We start from the raw sequence: 26,865 nt of genomic DNA, 5'->3' as shown, positions 1-26,865 counted from the left end.
AAGGAATCTTTGAAATGTTTCATCATGTAGTGTGGTGTTTCATGATGAAACACTGCTTGCTATAGTATGCCGTACGATATGGGCCCATGGTCTAAAATGATGAAAAACGAGGATAAAAAAAAAATAAAAAAATTCAAAAAACGATGGGCTATAACCCATCTTTTTTCATTTTTTTCAAATCCTCAAAAATGATGAAAAACGGCGTGCTATATTATGCCGTACGATATGGGCTATAGCCCATGGTCTAAAATGATGAAAAACGAGGATCATTTATTTTTTTTAAATTCAAAAAACGATGGGCTATAACCCATCTTTTTTCATTTTTTTCAATTCCTTAAAAATGATGAAAAACGGCGTGCTATAGTATGCCGTACGATATGGGCTATAACCCATGGTCTAAAATTATGAAAAACGAGGATGAATTTTTTTTCAAAATTTCAAAAAACGATGGGCTATATAACCCATCTTTTTTTCATTTTTTTCAAATCCTCAAAAATGATGAAAAACGGCGTGCTATAGTATGCCGTACGATATGGGCTAAAGCCCATGGTCTAAAATGATGAAAAACGAGGATATATATTTTTCAAAAATTCAAAAAACGATGGCTATAACCCATATATATATATTTTTTCTTTTTTTTCAAATCTTCAAAAATGATGAAAAACGGCGTGCTATATAGTATGCCGTACGATATGGGCTATAGCCCATGGTCCAAAATGATGAAGAACGAGGATTCAATCTGACATTATTAAATTATCATTACCGAAACAGACGTTCTCTCTACCGCAACATACTTACTTACTTACAGTATAGCGGTGTATGAGAATGGGTGTTGCGGAGGATGAGAAACATTATGCATTCTCTATGGCAATAGCACAAACTTTGGCATATACTAGTCCTACATACTTACACCTATAGCAACCCCATTCTAGCCTACTTAGGTTCATCTTACGGTGGACATGTTTGCCTGAAAAGGAATCTTTGAAATGTTTCATAGTTTTAGAAATATAGTGCTTTCAAATTTGAGACTTTTATAATAGGGCTCAATGGCAGATTTTGGCACGTCAAAAAATCACTTTCACCTAGAAACTCCATTCACACTTTTTATTATTCAGCTTACTGTGGAGACACATGCTGGAACGTTTTACTTTGAAATGTTTTGTAGTTTCTGAGTTATTTAACTTAAACGCCCAATGCATTATCTATGGCAATAGCACAAACTTTGGCTTGTCCTACATACTTAAACCTACCAAACCCATTCTAGCCTACTTAGGTTCATCTTACGGTGGACATGTTTGCCTGAAAAGGAATCTTTGAAATGTTTAATAGTTTTAGAAATATAGTGCTTACGAATTTGAGAAATGTACAATGGGGCTCAATGGCAGACATTGGCAATTCCCCAGTGAGATCAGCCTGAGAGTCATAAGGTTTTCTCTACCTCATTTCAACTGCCGAAACACAGGATTGAACCAGAGACCTTTAGATCTTCAGTCTAACACTCTCCCAACTGAGCAATTTCGGCTTGCAAGTCTCACATCCAGAATTTATTTTTACATTGACTGTTACTTGTTACTTCTTAAACAAACTCATACAGTTCTTTCCCCAGTGAGATCAGCCTTGGAGTTACACGGTTTTCTGTACCTCATTTCACGTGCCGAAACCCGGGATCAAACCAGGGACCTTTAGATCTTCAGTCTAACACTCTCCCAACTGAGCTAAAGCTGGGGAACACTAGACTGTAAGAGGGGGGGGGAAGAAGAAAAATGGAGGGGGAAGAAGAAAGAAGAGAAAAGGACAGAAATCTTGAGAAAAATCACGGGAATGGATGCAATTCTAATTCAGCTTCATGTAAAATCTTGCTGGAAGCGATCATTTATGCAAATAGTTTCAAAAAGCACTGAAATGTTTAAAACTGTCGTTTCTGGGAAGGGGAAGTATGGACCACAAGGTCGCCAGTTCAAGCCACGCTTTGACCGCTGGGTAGAGCTACAGTAGATCTGCTATTTTTGCGGAATGTTTTCCCTAGAATAGGCAAGCTAGCGTTCATGTCATATTGCATAATGTTATATAGTACAAAAACTAAACCATTGGGACAAGTGATGTTGTAGTTAACACTTTAATATTCACAATAATGTCTTTGTGATAATTACACAAATAGTGAATATTTCTTTGTAAGAATGGACTCATGTAAGAGGCAGAACGTACAGTTACAGTTGCATGACATGGACCATAAATGTAATTATTTTATACACAGTAAAATCCTCAGTGTTCATTTATCCATTTGTAACTCAGAGTTTGTACAAATGTAGCTAAATGGACCCTCACAAGTCCATTTGTTACATTTGGAGTGCAGTTGTTTCTTGTATGCACTCATTGCTAAGTCAGTGACATGTGAGGGTATTTAAAGTGAAGCCAAAATGAAAACAATTTAATCAGTGGTAGGTAAGAAAGTTTAACAATGGAAAAGGGAAAAAAACAGACATGATGTAAAGAAACAATACCATTTCACTGCAGTGACAGAAAACATACTTGCATACACAGAAAGGGGGAAATAAATCTGTCACTGCTTGTTAGCTGGCGCTATGCCCCTTAGGGGCAGCATTTCTGTGGATTTGGAAACGACAACGGATCACAAGATGTTCCGACAGGACTATACGGTCAAAGACTGAAGGAATATTGTCCTTTTAACTCAAGCTGGGTCCCAGTTTGAAACCAGCTCCAGAAACGACAGAGAAAATGCCAAAGCAATTAACTGCATGTTCACCGAAGGCGAATGAATACTGGACAATTAATGGTAGAAAAGTGCTTGCGAGGCGAGCAACAAGAACAATTATGATTGTAGTATACAGTACACTATAAGAATATGCTGCTAAATGATAAATATACAGAGAGGCATATATTACTATTGCCCCTCAACTCTTATAATCTTTGTGTTTTGTGCAAGGTCAAGGCTTGACAACAACTTAACAAATAATGTTTTGGCAGAAGTAAAAGTTACTGCGTATCATACGTGAGCTCATTGGGAACGGTCTTCAGTGCTACAGTTTACCAAGGCCTACAGTATGTACAGTGATGTTTGGCAAAGAGAGGAAATTGTTCAAATGCACCAATTAGAAAAATAATTTGTAGAAGGAAGAATTATGTAGAATATTAAAATAAAAAATAAATTAATTCCTTTGGAAAAACTAACTTAAAACACAGCAGGTAACATGCACAACTCTGCGCTGTTCACTTCCACAAGTCATACAGTCTGCTACTACTTGGCATGACCTCCTACTTACATGGTATTGAGCATTAGGCTTACTTTGTTACTCGACCCTGTCGACAAGCAGAATGATATATTTTCAACTAAAAAAGTGTCGACGTGAGTTGAGTGCAAGGGTCATTAGACAAAGTATTTATTAGCCTTTAGAGATTATGTGTTCAGCTCAAATGCCATAGTATACATACCATGAACAAAATTTCCATATATACATTTAATGTGCATATTGTACAACTACAGTACATGAGGTTATAGATGCGGATACACAACAGTGCAAGTATAATAGTGGGGTCAGACTCTTGATGTTTGATTTGGATAATAAAAATAACATAAAACATTACTGGGGCGATGATGTATGTTCATAATGAGTATGACTTTCTCCAAACCACTCGTAGTATTGGGCTGTAGCATAGATACAGCAACAGTACGCATCTGCATTTTGTTAATGCTCGTCTTGGGGTATTAGGGGGGAAAAAAAGATAGAGCCTTGATTTCCATTGTAGCTCAGCTTTGTTCATTTCATGGTTCATGTCATGATGGGAATGAGGCATGGGAATCACAACAAACAAGACGTTTTGTGTGAGGAAAATGGCAGAATAATAAGGTGCAGAATTACTTCTGAGCAACACATTCATGCCTGTATGTGCTTGGCTGTGAAAAAAAATAACGATACAACAGGTAATGGTCAACAGTGTTGGCAGTGTGACCATGTGGGTAGAGGTCTATGGAGGTCTGGGCTTAGTATGCAGATCTTCATTCCAATAGGCTACAAGAGTTGATTTCAGGTGTCTTCCTCTCTGGTCCAAAGAGTGCTAATTAGTGAAATTGCCTGGTGTACTGCTTGGTCTGGGAGAAAAGATCATTGAACCGGTTTAGAGTAGTTGTACCTTATCCAAAAGGTCACAGTCCCGTCAGTCTCCACATGACACTGAACCCTTGCCGGCTGAATTGTATTCTTACTCGAGATAAGAGTAATGAACATGTTAAAATCTCACAGAGACATCTTTCTGACAATATTGTTGACCCAGTTGTGTGTGTATGTGAAAATGTCTTGTTAGGTCTTAGCAAATAACTATACCCAACTATTAGTAGGCTATGTGTGAAATCATGAGCTGTCCGTCCATTTAGCCTACTGCAGGTAGCGGTAAACCTTGAAGCAGTGGTTGCCTGAGTCGGCCACAGCCACATTTCCGTCTGAAGTGAGGGCGAGGCCCTGGGGGCCGTATAGCGGGTCTGCCGACGTGTTGATGTAGGATAAGAAAGAGCCTGTGCTGTCGAACACCTGGTGGAATAGGAGGAAAACACACTGTCATGTTGCGACAGGGAATGTATTAATGCTCCTCTAACCCTAACCCTATACATGAATGAATGATAAGAATCAATCATTAAACGGTGCATGCTACACTACTATATCCTCCTTGATAATGATCCTTAGGTATCACTGTTACTCCACCCCACCCTCTGACAGTCTCAACTAAACACTGCTCTCCCAACTTATACAGTATTTTGCCAATGGAAATAGCAATTGTTTTACACACTTCATCTATTACTAAAAACTGTAAATAATAAGGCAATAGCAGCAACACATACAGTAGTCCTCCCCCCATCTGTGAATTACATAAATTATCAAGTAGCTCTGCATTCAATCAACTACTTTCACATTTCCTGGTTATTGTTGAGGTGCATTCACATAAGGCAAAACAATATTAAGTCAAGGTGATTATAAGGATGTATCCGATTCCTGATATCAGGAGGCCAGTCTGTTGTTGGCTTGTTTGCCAGAGAAAGCAAAAATACATAGCCAAAACATCAACTACATTGGATGGTCTGAAAAAAGGACCAAAATCACAATGTGGTTTTTACAAAAAGAACAATCATATTCCTGGAATACTCTTGTGTTTAACCAAAATAAGTTACTTTATACTGTAGTACAGTCACTCAGGGTCATCTTACCTGTATTCTGCTGTTACCCCAGTCAGCTACGATTATGTTTCCATTTGCATCTACAGCTACTCCAGTAGGCGCATTGAACTGGCCATTACCTTCGCCGTGAGAACCAAATTTAAATAGGAACTCTCCATCTGCACTGTAAACCTGGGGATAGGAAATCATGAACAAAAACAGATTAAAATGTAGCCAACAAAATCAAATTAAATCTATCTAACTTCAGACACATAAGACCATATCTCACAACAGACGCAGCTAAACTCTTCATGCATGCTATGCTATTTTTATTATTCTAATTCAAATTCACATCTGTAAACTCTTCCTACTTGTCCTCTTAACTACTGTCTCTGTTCTGACAGTCCAGCATTTTCTAAGCACTATGGCTCTAATGTCTATCTATAGCCTCGTTTCTTTAAATACTATGTTAGTTTTTGTGGGGTTCTCTCTCCTGATTGGATGACATTTTTAACCCACGTGATAATGTCTTTTTTTACTAAATAGCTGGAGAGATGGGAGACCCCTGTTACAGAACAAACAATGTCTGCTGGAATATAACTTAACATTTATTTTACCGAAGAATATCAAAACACCTTTAATGTCTGCTGCGATAACTGCTGGTATACACTTCACAGAGACACAGATTCACCTTCTTTTATTAGAAGATAATTAATAAGCACAATGTAGAGACACTGGAAAGCAAGGACACTGCAATGCAGTAATGCCAAACATAACTGATCTACGTACAAGCTCGCAAAATGAGCTTGCAACGCCCCCTCATCGTTGTGAGATTGTAGATCTGCTCATTTTGGCGCACGAGACCATCATACAATGAAGTATAAAATCATGCTTAATAAGTGAGGATGGCCATGGAACAAAAACTATTTTATCTCGACCGGTCGAGCCGGTCTAGATATTATATTTTCCGGTCGTGATCTCGACCGAGATAATTATCTCGACCGGTCGAGTTAATTATCTTGTCCAGTCGAGATAATTATCTCGACCCGTCGAGATGTTATCAGTATCTACAGTATGTTTTGATCACAGCATTTGATCACTGCATGTGTCTTACCTTCACTGAGTGGTTGTGGAAATCTGTCACAACAATTTCATTCTTGTTGTTCACTGCCACAAAGTGTGGACCTGGAGGAACGGAGGAACACATTAGTTTCTTTACATTACCCATAGTAGTGTGATTGAATACTAAACATGGCATTCATTACTCCATACATGCATTAGATGCTTAAATTGGGTTAGGCTTTTGCTGTCATGCTTCCACATCCACAATACCAACAATACCACCCAAAAACCAAGTCAAATGAAAATAATAATAATCGTTGTGAAAGCAGCCCAGCCCAGCAGTCAGTGCTCTATTTCTAATACCTTCTCTCTCCACATATTTGTGGAGGATACGTCCCAGGTGCATCCATGTATGTATGTATTTTGTAATAGTTATTCTATCTATAGTGACTCATAGGAATAGACTACGTGACAACCAGGAATAGTCTGGTGACCACCGGAGAGACGGGTGGCAGCCGGAAAGTAGACGGCACCCGGGAGCAGTATGGGTTAGCGCCCCAGCCTGTGTCTTCCGTGAGGAAGAAGCCCAACAAACCCACGGTGAGGCCTTTAGGACGGCCATTCAAGCCTCAAGCGGAGCCTGCGGCACCACCAAGGGCAAGGTGGAGCCTGCGGAACCGTTGCGACTTGAGAATCCACCATTCCTGAATAAAGTGCCTGGTGCTGGGAGTCTGGTGCAACGCACAGGGCCTGACCTGGTGAGAGCAGGAGTGGACCTGGTGAGACGTAGGAGGGGCCCGGACAGGAGTCAACCCACAGAGCCTAGTCCTTCCACGCGCCAGAATGGTACCTCCCAGTCCCGGCAGAGTAGTTCAGGAGGAACGGATTGTGTGGCCCTGGTTTTTCCCTAATGGGACTGATCGAGGGTAGCTACTGGGACGTAAGTCGGGACTTACCCGGCTGGGTCACCTGAGTGAGGGGTATGATGTTGGGAGACCCGAAACCCCGATGACCTTGGGATACATCACTGAGGATACGTCCCAGGTGCATCCATGTATGTATGTATTTTGTTATAGTAAACCAGCACAATCCACTCGACATCTAAGTTTTAAATGCGCTTGAACAGTGAGTGGCCAAATCCACGGTAGAATGGACGGTACAATCATACGGTGTCTGGTAAGCAAAGGACAAGATTATGGCTAAAATTATATTTGATTTCATTCATTAAAATGTTTCATTATTGTAATGATTAATACATAATGTAGTCATATTTTAATTAAGTTAACCCCTCACTTCACACCCGTGTAAAGTGAGGGGTGCTCTTATCATCGTACATCATCATACATCATCTCATTCCGGCCAATCACAACTTTCTGGAGAGTTAGACAGAAAGCAAGTTCTGGAGTTCTGGAGAGGCACCACTGTACAATACGGTTAGACAGAAAGAGGAGTTCTGGAGAGGCACCACTGTACAATACGGTTAGACAGAAAGAGGATTTCTGGAGAGGCACCACTGTACAATACGGTTAGACAGACAGAGGAGTTCTGGAGAGGCACCACTGTACAATACGGTTAGACAGACAGAGGAGTTCTGGAGAGGCACCACTGTACAATACGGTTAGACAGACAGCACGGCACGGAGGGATTCAAGTGGTAATTAATGCCATACTCAAAATACTTACTGAAAACTGAGACAGGTTTATTTAAGTTTGGCCCATGTTTTTCTGAATTGGAAGATGAGAGGAAGAACAAAAAGAAAAGAAAGAAAAAACAAACTGGTTGAGTCAGAGGTAAAAGGATATTAGAAAATGCTTAACCACTTAAACCCTATAACTTTGTTGATATTCCAATGAGCGACACCAAATATCTTCAGCAAATACTTTTTTTAAATTATTTATTTACCCAGGGAAGTAACTGAGCACAGTTGCTCATTTTCAGCAACGCCCTGCAGAAATATAGCTATCTACAAGCTGTCGTGTGTGTGAGATTGTAGATTGGCTATTTTCTGTGTTCCCCCAACATTAGGGATGCTAGGGTTCAAGTGATTAAAAGAAGCTAATGAGAAAATAGGAGTTGGATTCAGGGGGTTCATCAGACGATTTTTTTGTGAAAGCAACCTTGAACACAATATAATTTACACGCACACGCAGACAGACAGACAGACAGACAGACAGACAGACAGACAGACAGACAGACAGACAGACAGACAGACAGACAGAAATACTAAAACACAATGTTCATGAATGTGCAATAAAGCATCCTGCATGTGCTTATAAAACTGATGCAAATTGCACCGGAACACCAATTACAATGATGTAATTTTTTTAAGAGACTACAACTTTATCGAGCGCGACTTACGGTGGCTTGGACATTTGTCAAATTGATCCAACTCTGATTCTAAAGGCTGTCCAGGCCATCACCTCACCTGCAAACTGTCTCTCTGATGTTCCCCTGGCTCCAAACTTGGTCACAAGTTTCCCATTGGACTGAAAGATGAAGACACAGCAGGCCTTGTTGTCCACAGCAATGATGTGTCCATTTCTGTCCACTGCCACACCCTTAGGCCCCATCAGCCTCCCTGCGCCAATCTTATTCTGAAAAACAGAGAAACAGAATACAATAATACACATATTGTCAATGTCAAGAGATTTTCATAATGAAGGTGTATTGGCTAATACAGTAAGTAGTTGCGAGATAATCTGAGAACAAAAAAATCTAGAATACCTCCAAAAATAATTAGACAACCTATAACACATAACCGTTTGATTTGTGGATGAAAATGATCAATCACTCGTGTTGAGGCTACCCATGTGTTCACGTTTATATCACTGATCCGAGTAGGGAAAGGAATAAGATTGAGCTGAGAAACATCTCACAGGTCTCTGTAAAGATCTCACCTTGAACTTTCCATCAGGGCCGAAGATGCTGACCCATCGGTTGTCATAGTCGGCCACCACAATATCACCGTTCATATCCACGGTTACACCTGTGGGTCGCTGCAGCTGTCCCGGAGATCGACCTCTCACCCCAAATCGCATCTTGAACTGTCCATCGTTGGAAAACACCTGTAAGTGAGACAATAACAATGATGAACAATACTGTACGTCGATAGAACAAAGCGGAGATCCGGGCACACTTGACGTTAAAAAGGAGGAAAACTTTATTCAACCGACATGTTTCGACCTATGCGGTCTTCATCAGGGCTGAACTCCGCTATCTATCTATAGATGTGTTATCCCGATTGATCCCAGGAGCACCTTTTTACTATTTTTAAATTTTTCTTATACCTGCACACCTCCTGAGCACCTGGTTGCTTCCTTGCCTCAATACTGTACATCGATCGCCTACTGTCTTGTGGGTTGTTGTCTCTCCACGTCTCCTCTCTCTCTCACCTGTATGCACTGGTTGTTGCTGTCGGCAACCACTACTCTGCCATGGCTTGAAGCTGATATGCCTTGTAGGTTGGTGAACTCTCCTTTCTCTCTGCCCCGTGAACCTGGTCTCACACACATGCGCACACGCACACACGCACACGCACACACACACACACACACACGCACACACACACACAGTACAATAGTGTTTCTACCAGTGGCTTGTAAACCCAACGTAGTGGAGGTGTGTATTAGTCGTGTAGTGTAATGCAAAACTATTGGTACATCAACCAGGAAACTGAATTTAGGGAAGTGAAATGGCTTGAGACATGCTTTCAAATGCATTTTCATATATTGTATGTGTTTATGTTCTACATACAAGGGCAGGGCCTTTGTGATGGTTTTCTTTCAGCCTTGCGTACATAATTGATTGGAGATGGAATGGAGAACTCACATTGGTTAAATAACACCTCCCCGAGGCAAGTACACATCCTGATTCATACTTGCACGTGGGCGTCGCACATCAAAAACCAGCAGATAGATCTACAATCACACAACACGTTGCGCTGCGATACAAGCGGGCTGTTCTTCCTTACCTACTCTGTAGATGAGCTCGTCCTCAATGGGGTTCTCCTTCTTCTTGGTGGTGCTGTACATGCTGGACGGCCGCCGAACCGCCTTCTGTCGTATGTGACCTCCCGTCCCGCTGGGAGACTTCACCCTGCGCTTCATGTCCTCCGGTGACGGCGGCACGTCCGACTGTTTGACCGCCCGCAGCCGGAAGGGGCTCCCGCGTACCGGCTGCCCGTACAGCGCCAGGCTGAGGGAGTATTCTCCCTCTGAGCGCAACGTGTAGCCCACCTCGTACGTGCCGTTCTTATTGTCCACTATCTCCACCTCGGCTACGCGGCTCCCGTCGGCAGACGTTATCTCTGATTTTAAAAGGGCATTTCCCGTCCGTACCAGTTCCGCATCCTGAAATCACAGATGCATGTTGTTCTAGGAAGGATTGCATAATAAAACTCTTTGTTACAGGGGTGGGACATTTGGCAAGGCTCCAGGGGCTCAATCGAAGAATATAAATATCAAACTGGTATATTCAGATATTTCTACTGACTAAAAGACAGAAATGTGACTAAAGGAATACTACCTCTATAATGACTATTTTTACATCAATCTCTCACCCACTCATGTCTTGAATTCACTGAGAATTTATGTTTTCCTCACATGCCTTCATGATAAAGAATCCAAAGACAAAGAAAATAGTTGCATAATAATAATAATTTAACAAAAAAAGAGAGAATAACCACATTTCTGACCGAAAGGGTATAGCCTGAAGCCATAGATAATTACCTTTTACAAAACAAAGGGAAAAAAAAGAAAAAGTCACTTCCAAAAACTGCATTTTCACTCCAACATGACTATTTAAAACACTTCCGAGATAAAGAGTCTCACGCTCTAACGACAAGATATGAATTCATCTTGTGTTTAAACCTCTCATTCACCATGATACCCAGGGGGCAAAGTCCCATTTTTTGGAAAATCAGACTTGGAGCGTTGTAAAAGGTTGTTCACCAGAAATGATATCTAGGACCATCACTGATCACAACCTAGGTGGACAACCTGGTCAACTAGCTACTGGAAAGCTACAGGGTGGGTTCAAACAAATCCCACCCCAATCTCTGAAAAGGCAAATCCGAATAGGGCAAAAGAGACAAAAAATATATATAACTTGATAATGCTCACTCTTATCTTCACAATATTAGCTGAGGTATGAACCAGTAGTCTACACTACATCACCAAAGAGTCAGAATGCAATTTGCCCTAAGAAATACTGAAATATTCTCCTTTAAACATGTTTTAGTTTAGGCGGAAATTGTTTTTGTGTGGTTAGGACTCATTTACTTTCTCTCATTTGCAAGAAAAACATAAATTTATGTCAAATAAGATGTTACTGCATTGCCCATGATGCTGTTAGCAATAACCAGTTGGTGTATTGTAGCAGTCCTTAATAATCTAAGCAGCCTCAGCTCTTACACTAATCCTCAGTGAGGCCATGTGGCGACTGTACTGGCAAGCATTTGAAGCCTGGGCAGCAGACAGAGAAACACACTGGCAGTCACAGATGGAAAATGTCTTGAAGACGTTGTTTGACAAAGACACCACTCCCACTCAGAAGTTAGAGATCATCCAGAGTTCAAGTCCACAGTTATCAGTCCTACGAGGGCAGATGTTGCTTTTCCAGGAATCACTGAATGACCAGCCAACAGCAGTTTTCTGGTCAATCTTCCTGGAGATGACAGACATTCTGCACAGGTTTATATACTACCAGCGAGAGGGTAACAGGGTAGGACATCTCTGTGAATCAGCACGGATGCTACCATACCTCACTGCAGCAGGGCACTACAAATATGGACAGCAGTCTTTTTTTTTTTTTTTTTTTAAGATATTTTTTGCGGCTTACGCCTTTATTGATTTTTTTTAAGGGATAGAAAGTAGGCTGACAGGAAACGGGAGAGAGATGGGGGGATGACATGCGGTAAAGGCCGTGTCGGGTCCGGGAGTCGAACCCGCGGCACACCGCGACTGGATCACCAGTCCGGTGCCCAGACCGTTACGCTACGGCCTGGGCCTGGACAGCAGTCTTTGCCTCTGTATTTGGCAGAGATGAAGGGACTGCCAGAAACGGCTCCAGAGGTACATGAAGCACTGATGGCAGGTGCATTTGTTGGGAGAAGAGCAAATGGCAACCACAAAGGGATCTCTCCTGACATGCTTCTGGAGCAGACTTATAATGCAGATGCCAAAGAGGCAAGTGGTCTGGATGGCATTACCCTAAATCCTGCTTCTCGGATGAAGTGGGTCTACACAAAACCACTCACTGCAGCTGTCTCTGCAGAGCTGAAGTCTATGCTACACCTCCATTCCTCCAGCCCTCACCATGAATCTGGTTTGAGACGTGTCACCAGGGATGCAGAGATGGTAGTCAAGGTCATGGCAGCAGTAGAGACCAATCCATTCACAACAGCCTCAACATCACTGATCAACATATCAACTGGACAGTGTGCAGATTCCACAGTCAAGGACAACCTGACCAGCGTGAAAGTAATTGGTCTGAAGGCACTGTCTGATTCATTGTCCAGTGAACAGAAGAAGACACATATTGTGAAGCTTAACACCTTCCATACACAAAACATGAAGCCAAATAAGTCCAGGGGGAAATCTTCTGCACCTGGCAAGAGCAATGAAGTTACTGCCCTTCTTCGCATGACACAGATCATTGCCAGTGGTGGAGAACTGGACATTGTTGACTTCATAGGCAACCATGAATGCAGTGACCTTCCCCCATCCCTCTTCCAGGAAGATGGCGGTATGAGAACGGGTACCAAAGCAAGCCTAGTGAAGATCCTGAAAGAGGAGACAAAAGTTACAAGCATCCCTGATCTACCTCAAAATGACAAAAAGACAGCAATAGTCGTTGATGCTATGTGTGCGATTCGACAATGGTCTTTTCACAAAGGTGAAAGATTTGGAACCATTGCTGAGCGACAAACACCTGCTGCTGAATGATGTGCCTGCTGGCTCTGAGATCATACACTTTTTTTGTGACAGGTACAGTGAATCCAGTCTTAAGTCAGCTGAACAGGAAAAGAGATATGGCCCATCAAAATCAGCCAGAGTATATGAAGTCAGTAAGCAGTACACAGCTCCTGATCCAAAGGAGTTTTTTGCAGTGTCAGCTAACAAAGCAAACTTTCTCAACTTCCTCTGTGAGAAATGGTGTGAGAATGAGCAACTGGAGCCTGCTCTTGGCCCAACCCATCTCTATCTGGGTGGTGGATTCACAGAAGAGACAAAGAGTGTGGTGCTCACAGCAGGTTCAGTTATGGATGTTCCTGCTCTGGAATCCACACAGCAGGAGGCAGACACTAGGATAATACTCCACACCCTCTACAGTGTCAAGAATGAAGGAGTTGACAGAGTTGTCATACTGCAAATGACATCGACATCATTAACTTGTGCCTGTATTATGGTGCAACATACCTCAGCGACCTCCCAGAGCTGTGGGTAAGAACAGCCCAGAATGCATACCTGCCTATACATGAAATGGTAGTGGCGTTGGGACATTCACAGTGTTGTGCCATGCCCTTCGTCCACAGTCTGAGTGGTAGAGATATCACTAGTTATCCATATTTCACTGCAAAGAAGGCATGGTTCAAGAGCAGCATGAAGCTGGATATACGTGCACTTGAAGAGTTTGGTGAGAACCTTGACGATGCCATAACAGATGACCTCCTCAATCAGGCAAGGGACCTCACCATAGCTGTGTACACATCCACAGCTGATCACTTTGAGGGTGCTGATCTAGGCAAACTAAGAGCACACAAGTTCCTGAACAACAAATCAACACTCTTAAAGCTACTACCTCCAACAGAGAATGCATTTCTCCTGCACCTGAAAAGGGCTGCTCTGGCAACACTCATTGACAAGAGTGCACACATCGCCAAACCACAAATTCCCTCATTTACAGAATTTGGTTGGTTTCTGGATAAGGGAAATGTAGTTCCACTTCCATCTACACAGCCAGCCTGGCCTGTGTCAATGGACAAAATGATATCATGTGGATGTGTCAAAGGCTGCCAGAAGAACTGTTCATGTGCAAAGAAGGCTGTCCCATGCTACATAGGGTGTCGTTGCCAGGGACTGGCAACCAAATGCAGCAGGATACACACTGTCACATTTGAGAGCAGTGATAGCAGCAGTGACTCATAAGACTAAGACTAAATGCCTAAAATGTCCTAAAATACCAATGTGTTGTAAATAATGTTAAATAAACATTCCCCCCAATACTATTGTATGTCTAAAGAAATCTGATTTGCAATAAAATTGTAATAGTTATCTCCACACATCCACTGGTTATTGTTTAATAGCACCCTAGGCAATGCAGTAACAGCTTAGTTGAGTACTGTAAATCTGTTTTTCTTGTAAATGAGAAAAAGCAAATGAGTCCTAACCACAAAAAAATAATTTCCCGCCTAAACTAAAACATGTTTAAAGGGGAATATTTCAGTATTTCTTATGGCAAATTGCATTCTGACTCTTTGGTGATGTAGGGTAGGCTCCTGGTTCATACCACAGCTAATTTGATGAAGATAAGAGTGAGCATTATCAAGTTATAGGCTTTTTTTTTTGTCTCTTTTGCCCTATTCGGATTTGCCTTTTCAGAGATTGGGGTGGGATTTGTTTGAACCCACCCTGTAGCTTTCCAGTAGCTAGTTGACCAGGTTGTCCACCTAGGTTGTGATCAGTGATGGTCCTAGATATCATTTCTGGTGCACAACCTTTTACAACGCTCCAAGTCTGTAAAACCACTTTGCCCCCTGGGTATGAAGGCATTTTACAAAAACAAAAGAAATCCTTGAATTCAAGATATATTAGGGTGAATAATTGACAGAAAAAAAGAGAGGAAAAGTAAAAATTAAAGTAAGAATTTTTTATTTAAATACAACCACTGAACTAAACTATAGAAATGCTCATGAACATGCATATTCTTTCATTTTTTCACTCTTCCCAAACTTCAAGCAGAACAAAAGGATCCCAGTGGAATACCTTGTCTTTGGTCGTCACAGTGACGCTCTGATGTTGCCCAGTCGCTGCGTGGCGAAGCCCTTCTCCCGTGGCGACCGAGGTGTGACCCACTGCTGCCGTGGTGATGAGAACGCCCAGGTTCTGGATGGAGCGTCTCAGGCCCTCCGTCTCCACCTAGAGCAGAGAGTTATACATGTTATCTTCATGACTGCTGCACACATTACTCATGAGATAACTACACAGAAGTCATTCATTTATCTAGTATTCTAATCTAAGCGGTTCTCAAACTTATCAGGCCATAACCCCCTAAAATAATCACATTACCCCACCCTGACAAGCACTTGAATTGTAGGAGTTGAGGCATTACATTTAGTTCAGGTCCGTATATATATACGCACCCCAACGTATACTCCGTCTATATAATGGTTGAGGCCTATGGAAGCTTTTAACATTGGTCCGGTTCCTATAGCGACGCCGCACCGTTCCAACTATGGGATTGCAAATATAATCACAGCGCAAACCAGTTGAAAGGAGGATTTTCAAACCTCCATAAGTCGGATTCCAGGATCACTGTCCTTGGTGGATCTTCTGCCATCCACATTTCGGATTTAATTTGTGCCTTTGTACCGCGACGCTGCCACCATGTAAAAGCTTCTGACGAAAGGTAAACAGTGTGTGCTTGTTCCAATGTGTAGCGAGTGTATGTAGCGAGTGTGTGGGAGGGGGGGCGGCTAAACTCCATATTTTAAAGTGGACGCTTATGCTGGCACTGGGAACTGGGGTTTATGTTAACAGCTAACGGTAGAGATAGAGTTAATAATAATGAAACATCTTTATTGTCCTGAAAGGTTGATTACTTTTGATGAAAACGGTCTTAAAAGTCCTTCAATTTCCACTTTATTGTCAGCCAGGGAACCCCCCAAATTCATGTGGGGACCCCCTTGGAGGTCCGGACCCACAGGTTGAGAAACACTGTTCTAATCAAGTCTACCAAGTGGAGATTGGCCAGTGACTTCTACCTGACAATCCAGGTGTGCATTCTGATGTGGTTTCTCTGGGAAATCGTGTCTGGCCAAAGCTGTTACCCTTTCACTCATCTGCTTCTGCACCATTAGCACCTGGACACCAAAAACAAAACAAAAACAATGTAGTTAGCTAGAGGACACACACTCGACAGGCCTCTCCTTAAACAGCGTCCCAAAAGTAACAACTCTGTTACCATGCTACTGAAACCCTAGTACTATATAGAGCGTCGCAGGCCCACCCCCTTTTATGACAACGCCAGGCCCAGGAAATGAATCCCAATGCATTTTTCCCATAGACATTTCATAATTATTTAAAGACCTTTTAAGCGTCGTACAAAGCCAACTCGAGTCATGACAAATCATGACAACAAACACAATATTTTGGACCAAACAAATAATTACAACAACAAACAACAACAAAAGTGTTGTAACCTGCCGTTTTTTTCTACTTTCTAATTATTTGTTTGGCCCAAAACATTGTGTTTATTGTCATGAGTTGTCACGACAAGAGTTGGCTTTGTCCGCGGCGTAAACATCTTTAAGTAAATACTTCCTGAAAAATCTATGAGGAAAATGAACGGGGATTTCTTTTCCCGGGTCTCACGAGGGCTGCGGGACTGCTGTGTGCAGTTTGAAAAAACAAAAGCTGCAAGAATCACAATACGGTGTTCAGTGGTGATTGGTGAAGTTCCATCAAAAACAAACAGTAGTAATGGCATCATCACTGCATTGATGAATTGGCTGATAGTGGGGTGGTTTGACAAGTGTAAAAGTGTAAAAAAAATCTAAATAGAAAGTTGAAAAATGGAGATAGCTGGTTCCTGACTGACAGCAACGATATTATATAATATACATATATTATGTGTGTCAAATAAATACACTACATTTGAATCTATATTTCGGACACTGGAAATGCACAACACATTTCAGACATAATGTCTTCCCGTGTCCTCATAAGGTCCCGGCCGGGCCCACCTCCGTTGCACTGCCGTGGCTGAGGGCCTGCTCTGTGAAGTTACAGCTGTTCTGGATGTGTTCTTTCCCTTGGAGCAGTGAGGACAGCTGCGCCTGCAACACCTGCAGCCAGGTGACAGGAAGGAGTTGATGGAATTGACAGGTGGAAGCAAAGAGGTTGAGTGTGTGTGTGTGTGTGTGTGTGTGTGTGTTCATGCACTTGTATGCATAAATGCATGAGAACAGGTGCACATGCATGTTTATTATGGACATGTCTGAAAACATGAGCATGTTTGTGTAGCACGCACGCACGCACGCACGCACGCACGCACGCACGCACGCACGCACGCACGCGCGCGCGCACACTGGATGGAGCAATTTATTTGTGACACCAACCTTCTGCTTGGCACTGCAGATGTTCTCCAGGTCAGTGACGAGGGAGGTCTTGCGCTGATGGAGCGAACGCTCCAGTTCCTCAAAGGTGGCTGTGATCTCACACACCGCCTCGTTCTTCCTCTCCGTGAGCTGGCGAGAGATCTCCGTCACCAGCTCGGTGGCTGCAGTCAGCTGGGGCAGCCTGTGGTGAGAGACAAACGTCACAATCATTTTCTGACACTACACTATGCACATGAAGGGGTACAGGTTTTATTCCATGTTATACAGTAGGTCAGGCCGCCTCTGGGCCGAATTTGGCATTAAGGAGTCAAATAACAAAAGCAATATTTCAATATTGTAAATAATAAGCTGGTCTGAGGTTTATTTATTCCCCAACGCATAGTAACACAAATGCTCCGTTCATTTGAATAATGCAGATGCATGCAGGTTCAGAAACACATTTCTGAACACTACCACGCCCAGTCGCTGACTGTTTGACGTGTTTCTGTGTTCCAATATGCTATTCTGTGCAGGGCAGTGTTGATGTGCATTGCTGTGCTAGCATGGAGACCACCTGCTGTGAATGGCGTCCAGCTGCACCTTGAGCGCCTCCTTGTGCTGTTCCACCACGTCCCTCAGTGGGACCGTCACGTGCTCCCGGTGCTCACCCTCCGTGCAGTCCAGACACATGGCCGTCTCACACGACTCGCAATAAAACTCCATAACCTGCAGAGGGAGACACGCACACGCGCAGGCACACACGCACACACACACACACACACACACACACACACACACACACACACACACACACACACACAAAGAACAGGAATCAATTTCAATGACTGGAAGCAGCCACATTAATGGAAGAATTGTCTACTCTAGTCTAATTGTGGAGGATTCCCACCTTTCCGTCATGGTTGGGGCAACAGAGAGGCTTGGCGGCGGCGGCAGCGCTGACGGACTCAAGCACACTGCTGGTCTCTGGCCGCGAGCACTCCGAGTCTCTCTGGAGGACCTGCTCAGATACATTAACATTTTGACCGTTTAGATTTGATGTATGTAATGGCTGATTTGTATACGTAGTTGTATGCGAAAATAACTCTTTTGGGCACAGAACACTGTCATACCACTAAGTAAGCTATAACTGGTGCATGTACAGTATGCACAGACATAGGCCTAACGTTCTACACAGCAAATATTTTGAATCCGACTGCAGGTATACTGCATATAACAACAGCACCTTACATCAGATTGGGTTAGGGGACAAAATCTATTTCTAATGTCCAGTCCATAACAGCAGTGTATCATTGTGTAATTGCGGCATTTTAGTTGGGTCAGTCTGACAATAAAGTATCGTCATGATCATCATCAAAAAGCATCTGATTGAGCATCAGTCAGACCTCCATGAGGTTAGTGATGAAGAAGTTGTTTTGCAAAGCGGACACTCCTTTCTCGGGCAGGATGGATGTCTGCCTGCACACTGGACACGACAGTGTCAGAGACTCTGGAGGAATATAATTCTGGAGACAACTAGAAGAGAGAGAGAGGGGGGGGTAGAGAAAGACACAGATAAAGGCAGAAACAAAGATAATGCATTAAGCATTAACCCATTCTGACCTGAGATCAGATTCATACGAGGTTTCCACTGGACACACACTGGTCTGATTAACCCATTCTGACCTGAGATCAGATTCTAAAAATGTCAGTCGTTCTTCGATTTTTCAAAAATAGCAGACCTACAAGCTCATATCGCGCCACCGAGTGGCGCGATATGAGCTTGTAGATCTGCTATTTTTCAATAGCTAAAGCATAACATGATGCTGACACCAAAATGGGTGCCCGTTCAGAATGGGTCAAGCACTAGCAGGCTACAGCATTGTGTATGCATTAAGCACTCATCTTAACTTCACTGTAATTATATGCCTCTACTGTAATGTGTCTCTTGAGGACTTTTTGAAGAGAAGAGAAGAGAAGAGAAGAGAAGAGAAGAGAAGAGAAGAGAAGAGAAGAGAAGAGAAGAGAAGAGAAGAGAAGAGAAGAGAAGAGAAGAGAAGAGTTCTCCGCTCGGCGGTCGCATTATCAGTGTAGAAGATGCACTCAAGACAAGCCTAGACATAGTAGTAGAATATATCAGTTAGTTAAATGGGTCTTGAAGGTCACTGTCAGTAAAATACATAACCAATAACCATGGAGAGGCAGATGTGTGTGTCTGTATATTGTACAGGTATCTATGTTTCTCTTTGGGTGTGTCCAGTATGTGTAGGATGAGCATATATTATAGAGGGTATGCACATGCATAAATTGAGTGGCAAATCGAGTGACAATGGCCCGGTTTCCCAAAGGACACCTCTTACACCATGGTGTAAGAAGTGGTGTTGTACATGCTCAGTTGCTAAAGTAAAGAATTGGATACCTTTCACAGAAGGTGTGTAGACAGGGCAGGACCTTAGGGCTGTGATAGTGGTCCAGGCAGATGCTGCAAACCAGGAACTGTTTGTCTATCTGACGCACCACAGGGCTGGTGCTCCCCGTCTCACGCTTTGCCATGGTAACAGACATCCAAGGCCACAGACCGCCACACCAGCTAACCTGCAGCAAGAGAAGAAAAGGAACAGATAAGTATATCTCCACACCGTTGATTTGAATGAAACTCCTATTATCACACAATGATTTTGCAACACAATATAAGTCACAATTTCAGGGCTGTGATAGTTGGCCCAGGCACATGCTGCAGACCAGGAACTTGTCTATCTGAAACAACACGGGTTTGAAGCAATGTATGTCACAATTTGTCTTTCTTTTTGAGGGGCGCTAGACATCTCCTATGCCCAGCTTTGAGGGTTTGTGTGAACACAAATATTGGCTGATGATTGGCTGATCACCCCCATAGTGGTGATTTGATTGGCTGAGCAAAGTACATATTGAGGATAAAAGGGAGGGCAGAAAAGTGAAGACGACAAACGTGATAGGCCGGAATGACATTGGTGATGATTTCATTGGCTGAGCACGGAACGATGATGTATGATGATGAGAGCGGCCCGAAACGTTACCTGATTACAAATAAAGATACTTGGGAGCCTGAATTGGTGTGTCAATTTTTTCATTTCTTATATGACTTATTTGATGATGAGAGCGCCCCTCACATCACACAAGCGTGATTTTTTCTTTTTCCATTTCATGTTTGAGGGGTGCTAGCCCCCCTATGTCCAGTTTTGAGGGTTTGTGGAAACACAAACATTGAATGCCACTGACAATGAATGGCCAGCTTTGAGCGTTTGTGTAAACACAAACATCGAAGACGAAGGCGCAAATTGTGATCGGCCGGAATGAGACGATGTATGATTATAAGATAAATAAACTATTCAGGACTTCCCAATGCAGCTACGGCCAAATATGGACTGTGTTGTCTAACCTCAATGTGTCATAATGCCATCACGCCCTAACAAATCAGCATATAGGGCCATAGAAGGGACAACGACTGACAGACACAGAGAACTCCATACAGTATCAGTTGGATCACTGGTGCAACATACTGCAGCTGGTCACCCCTGTCTATCAGCAGGCGTGACCTGGTAGGACCTTTAAAAAAACACGCAAGAGATCCATGGTCATTGGAAGAAACAACAATAAAGGAACACCTTTATTATTTACATGTACAGTAGGAATTTGACTTGGTGTTACAGTCCTGGACCACATGTGAACATAAATGTAGACTTGCCGGCACAGCAAGAAAAGGAAAAGAGAAATAAAACATTTGTTCATTCACCCTTTTTTGAGGAGGTTAAATGTTTCTTTTTAGTTTGTTTTAAAAACGCCATTGACAATGAAAATTTACGTCATCTTGTCACTAACACAAACCATTAAATGCCATTAACAATAAAGAGAATTTAATGTTTGTGTAGCGGCTGTAGGCATTACATCACCTAATCAACATGAGTTATACTTTAATATATTACAATTACACTTCAGACAGGTGTGATTTTTCAATTCAGGTCCATTGGATTACTACATTTGTACACTCTCAGTTGAACTAACACTGAAGATTAGTGTATCTGATATTATGTTCCCTATAATTCCCTATAATTCTTGGTCTTCAACCAGCCAAAATTCTCACATGTCTCCCCCCTGCTCCGCTCCCTCCACTGGCTCCCGGTCGCTGCCCGCACAGAATACAAAACTCTGATGCTGGCATTCAAAGCAACCAAAGTTATGGCTCCCCCATATCTTGCAAGTATGATTGAACCCTACAAACCCTCCCGCGCACTCAGATCAGCCAACGCAGGGAAGCTGGAAGTACCCTCACTAAAAACGCCGGGACAACGCTCCACACGTCCCAAACTCTTCTCCCTTCTGGCTCCAAAACTGTGGAATGCACTTCCCATTGCAGTCAGAACTGCAGCATCACTCCCAATCTTCCGCCGTAGTCTGAAAACCCACCTTTTCAGACTCCATCATGGCCTATAGCACTTACCCTACCCCCTTAGATAGCATTTCTGTAGACTTAGATAGCATTTGATACAGTTATGTAGACAGCACTATAATTGCATTGCATGTATTCATAGCACGTCATAGTACATATGTATAGCATAGTATAGTATATATGTATAGTTTCATTATATAGATATTCCACTGTTACTTTCTTAGCTTACGCATGTTTCATGATAAATGCTTTTTATGTGATGTATTCCCATGCTTTTTTGTTCTTGCTTAATGTAAGTCGCTCTGGATTAAGAGCGTCTGCTAAATGCCTAAATTGTAAATTGTAATTCTGATTATTTTGAGCACCGCTGGCCCTCCAGCGCGTGGCTTTGTGTGTATGTAGCCTACCCCTGTGATGTCATGTAGCATCCAAGTAAACTTGATCGTCGTGAAAAAAGGTGCCTCCAATGTCTTCTTAATGTTTGTCTTTAAACACTTGTGGCATCATGCGGCAGCCACAGTGGGCGACCCTCACTTCACACGAGTGTGATTTTCTTTATTGCACAACCATATTCACTTAAAGCATGATTGGCACTTCAATCAGTCACCACAGGAGTCACAGTATGTGCATATGAGTGAACCTGTTGACTTCTATCTATTCTGTTGTGGCAAAACTAAAAGCCACTTGGCCAAAACATCAATAGAAATGAACACTTACAGTAGGAGTAAAAGTACAATATTTGCCTCTGAAATGTAGTGGAGTAGAAGTAAAAGTAGCCTACTGGAAATTGGAAAGACTCAGGTAATGTACAAATACCTCAAAATTGTACTTAAGTACAGCACTTAATTAAATGTACTTAGTTACTTTCCACCACTGATAATCTCTTTCCCCCCCATCGTTGCTCATGTTAATCTGCACGATCGCCAACGCTCAGCTCACTGTGAGGTGGTACCAGAAACTGGATTACCCAATGCAGTTTAATCTCTTGACGTCAGTAGCAAAACGTGCCCATTGTTTTGCGAAATAATATCAAGGTTAATACCAGAGAAATGCCAGACTGAATACAGAAACCGTGTGAAATCCATGAGCACACCATTCTACTGAACAGATGCTGATGGCGCGATGTGTTGTACGTGTGGCTTTTGAAAAACAGCTAAGCTGATACAAAAGCCTGCACATATAGGAGACTCAAGTCTTTGTGATTGGACAGTAGGGGTATAGGGACAGACAGTGACAAAGAGGAGCCTTGATGGTAGCCTGGTTAATAAACCAGACCGAATCAGCCGTTGGCAAAAAAAGAATTGCCTGCCGGCGGATTACGGTCTGGAGAGGCTCAATTGTACGCCCATTTCCTACACCAGAGAAATGGGGCGGCCAATCGGGACACGGTATGCAATATGGGCGGGCTTTGGTACAGTGACTTTCAATGCTTGAGACCTTTGACTGACAGTAGCTCTGACCAATTGCGTCAAAGAGAAAATGTTTCAACCCGCCCCCCTGGAAATGAAATCCAAGCTGAGCCTCCCCAGACTAATATCCCGCGGTCCGTGCGATATTAGTCTGGTTTATTAACCAGGCTACCTTGATGGCACTTGTGTATTAAAAAATCACACCCATGTGAAGTGAGGGGCGCTCTTGTCATCGTACAAATTTAGACGTGAGGCGTCTGGGGACGAAGGCTGTATATATACAGTAGGAGGAGCTAGCGCCCCTCAAAAACAGCTCTCTGGCACTGAGGTTATGAAACCACAGATAAATGAATTCAGCACCAATTTGTCGCAGAGACCCCTGCAGTCACATAAATATGAGAATACTTTAGCTGGGCCTGTATGTTTGTCTACCCCGTGGCCACGATATAGCAGTTAAAGCATATGTGTTTGTGTTGAACATATATTGTGTTAAGGCCCAGGGAGCCAGGTATTGTAAGACACACGAACTCAACCAGTGCTGTATCTCTCTGTCAATATCTTCAGTATCTCTCTCTCTCTCTCTCTCTCTCCCTCCCTCTCTCCCTCTCTCTCCCTCTCTCTCCCTCCCTCCCTCCCTCTCTCTCCCCCTCCCTTCCCCAAACCTCTGGTTAAGACTTGAATCTAGTTCAACCATTGCCTTCAGATACAACTGCAAAACGGACTCCTTGGCAGGGAAAACTTTTGACTGGATTATCTTCCATGTAACCCAATTTCATGCAGGTAATTATTGTCACTACAGGTATAAATCCTCTGTCAGTGAAAAATGCACACCCGCCTCCCTCTTTCCTTCTTCTGCGTGAAACACCCAAAAGTACCAAAACATACAAAACACGCACGCACGCACACGTGACACAAAGTGCCTGAGTGCTGTTGTTGTAGCACCATCCCATCGTCAAAAGATTAAGGAAAAACAGCACCCTCTTTTCCTTTGAATTTGACGTTAGTCAACAGTCCGTCTCAAGAGACTAGTACCTAGTAACACAGATGGTCTGCCAATTATTGTGTCAGATGTTATTACAGATTCTATTACAGAATGATAAATGCTTACTTAAAATGGGCTTACTGCTTAGTTTAGAAGAACAGTAATAGAAACGTTAACCTACACGGTAAAATCCTGAGTGTTACGGGCATAGACTGTAAAAAATATGGACAAAGCGTTCCCCGGGTCTAACATGGACGTAAAATGAAGCGTGTTATTCCTGCACTGTAAGTCGCCATCTTTCTAGATCCGTTTTGGCCCAGCTGGCCATTGGCTGGGTCCGTTTTGGCCCAGCTGGCCATTGGCTGGCCCAGACAACGAGGCGGGACTTCCCCCCTTCTTCTCCGTTGGTTTTTATTTTGACTCGAGTGGGAGGGGAATCCCGATGATAGACTGTAACGGTAGCCACGCCCCTCAGAACATACGCGACTTTATGGTCATTTGTTTCATTAATGGGACCATAATTTTCCAAAAAGAATATTATGACATTAGAAATGAGACTTTAAACTAGTGACTGGAAGCAGAAAGTATTCATGACCATGTTTATTAAGGTAATACAGTCTAGGTGAAGTTGGGCCCAAATACATGGACTTCTATGGGGCTATGGGTTTTTCTGGGTCCAATGACAGCTCCACAACAGGCCATTATATGAACTACGATTTCCTTAGTGGCTTCACAAAATATCTGTCTGACTGCCCCCCTGGTTACGGGTCCATTAGGTTCCATTTGTGCACTCTCAGAGTTAAATAAACAATGAGGATTTGACTGTGTATGTATGAGAGCAGCTCTGTTGAGTGATATGCAACTACAGCAACTACTGTATCAGATATGTAGAATTGTTTTCCGCATGGTTAATCCTTTTAGAGTAACTGCTAGTATCAGAGAGAATTCTTTGGTAGGGTTGGTCAGGGTGTAGACACACAACGTTGCACTTGTATATTTCCTATATAATGTGATTCTGATAATATGCAGCTTTATCTTGACATGATTTGTGGTGCTATTTGTATAGCTGTCTTGCTATCTGGCTGCACCAATGCAGTTGTGCTCAGTAGGTCAAAACATGCATAATTCATGTCCCAGACACAGATGACACTTCAGCACACATACTGTACTATCCCAGAGATAAATGGGCTATATGTGCGCACGCGCGCGCGCACACACACACACACACACACACACACACACACACACACACACACACACACACACACACACACACACACACACACACACACACACACACACACACACACACACACACACACACACACACACACACACACACACACACACACACACACACACACTGATCCCCCTCATCCCACAGCCTTGTCAACACATCTGTCATTTCTGGCTATAATATACTGTAGGATTAATCCTCTGTCCCCTCTGCTGATGTCCGATTGACAGGCCCACACACAGAGAAAGGCACGCACACGTGCACACACGGTGAAAGCCAGGCAGTATCTGGTCATCCATGCAGGAGGGATCACGTGACAAGAGTTTCCAAACATGAGTCCTGTTATGTCCACACACTGTCCAGTTGGTATCCCTGACGTTTCATCTACAGTAAGTGTGTGCATGATGTTAATGGGCGAATAGGCAGGTGTGTATGAATATGTAATGTGATGTGAATGCAATAGGCATGTGTGTATACTACATATATGAGTGGATGTAAATATACAGTACATACAAATGTGAAAACATTGTGCGAATGTACTGTACATGTGAATGTATCGCTCTTTTCAGTGTACATCTGTGAGTAGGCATAGGATAGGATAGGATAGGTTACGACAGTCAGCAGTATATCTTGCTGCATTTGAGATGACAAACCCAGGCTTTCGCATCTCTAGACAGCAGTACTGTGGTGATAAGATGGTTAACCAGGGAATCACACACACACACACACACACACACACACACACACACACACACACACACACACACACACACACACACACACACACACACACACACACACACACACACACACACACACACACACACACACACACACACACACACAATCATTCTCCGTCTATGTCTGAGCAACTTACATTTTCAGATTAATTAAACGAAGGAGCATCAAAGGTCAAAGTCAAGGTCTCTCCTTCTCTCTCTCTCTCTCTCTATTTGCACAGTTGCACTTGAAAACACTCATCCTAATATCATCATTATGTGATGATGCACATGTCTATATTTAGACAGCTGTCTCAGAGAGCAATCATGCAGTGATTAAGTGATGACGGTCTAAAATAAGACTAGTGCGTGTGCACGTGTGTGTGTGCGTGTGCACGTGTGTGTGTGTGTGTGTGTGTGTGTGTGTGTGTGTGTGTGTGTGTGTGTGTGTGCACGCGTGTGTGCATGTATTATTAGGAAAAAATAAGAGTGGGGGTTTTAAGACGACAAATGTCTCGGGGGCTTGAGCCAAAATAAGATTGGGGGGATCTT

General features: G+C 42.9%; 1 protein-coding gene across 4 annotated transcripts in view; it reads right to left on the bottom strand.

The window, feature by feature from the left end:
- Positions 1–2,097: 2,097 nt before the first annotated feature.
- The window catches only part of LOC310863920 (tripartite motif-containing protein 2-like), a 45,970-nt gene continuing 21,202 nt past the window's right edge, over positions 2,098–26,865 (bottom strand). For 2 of the 4 annotated variants that reach the window (XM_083772448.1, XM_083772451.1), the window contains exons 2-17: positions 19,960–20,135; positions 18,947–19,076; positions 18,451–18,561; positions 18,118–18,269; positions 17,565–17,745; positions 17,190–17,291; positions 16,209–16,307; positions 15,211–15,363; positions 10,197–10,575; positions 9,619–9,722; positions 9,124–9,291; positions 8,652–8,820; positions 7,909–7,950; positions 6,279–6,349; positions 5,216–5,356; positions 2,098–4,544 (exon numbers count right to left, since the gene is read on the bottom strand). In XM_083772448.1, coding sequence (XP_083628574.1) covers positions 4,392–4,544; positions 5,216–5,356; positions 6,279–6,349; positions 7,909–7,950; positions 8,652–8,820; positions 9,124–9,291; positions 9,619–9,722; positions 10,197–10,575; positions 15,211–15,363; positions 16,209–16,307; positions 17,190–17,291; positions 17,565–17,745; positions 18,118–18,269; positions 18,451–18,561; positions 18,947–19,076; positions 19,960–20,135 — 2,331 coding nt within the window. In that variant the 3' untranslated portion in view covers positions 2,098–4,391. The remainder of the gene's footprint in view (positions 4,545–5,215; positions 5,357–6,278; positions 6,350–7,908; positions 7,951–8,651; positions 8,821–9,123; positions 9,292–9,618; positions 9,723–10,196; positions 10,576–15,210; positions 15,364–16,208; positions 16,308–17,189; positions 17,292–17,564; positions 17,746–18,117; positions 18,270–18,450; positions 18,562–18,946; positions 19,077–19,959; positions 20,136–26,865) is intronic. The other 2 variants (XM_083772449.1, XM_083772450.1) reach the window with 2 other exon arrangements.

The sequence above is a fragment of the Protomyctophum parallelum genome (assembly GCF_964188405.1).
Source record: "Protomyctophum parallelum genome assembly, chromosome: 1".
In the NCBI taxonomy this organism is placed as follows: Eukaryota; Metazoa; Chordata; class Actinopteri; order Myctophiformes; family Myctophidae; genus Protomyctophum; species Protomyctophum parallelum.
Note: the sequence above shows the minus strand (reverse complement) of the source record. Positions and strands in the feature narration are given on the sequence as shown.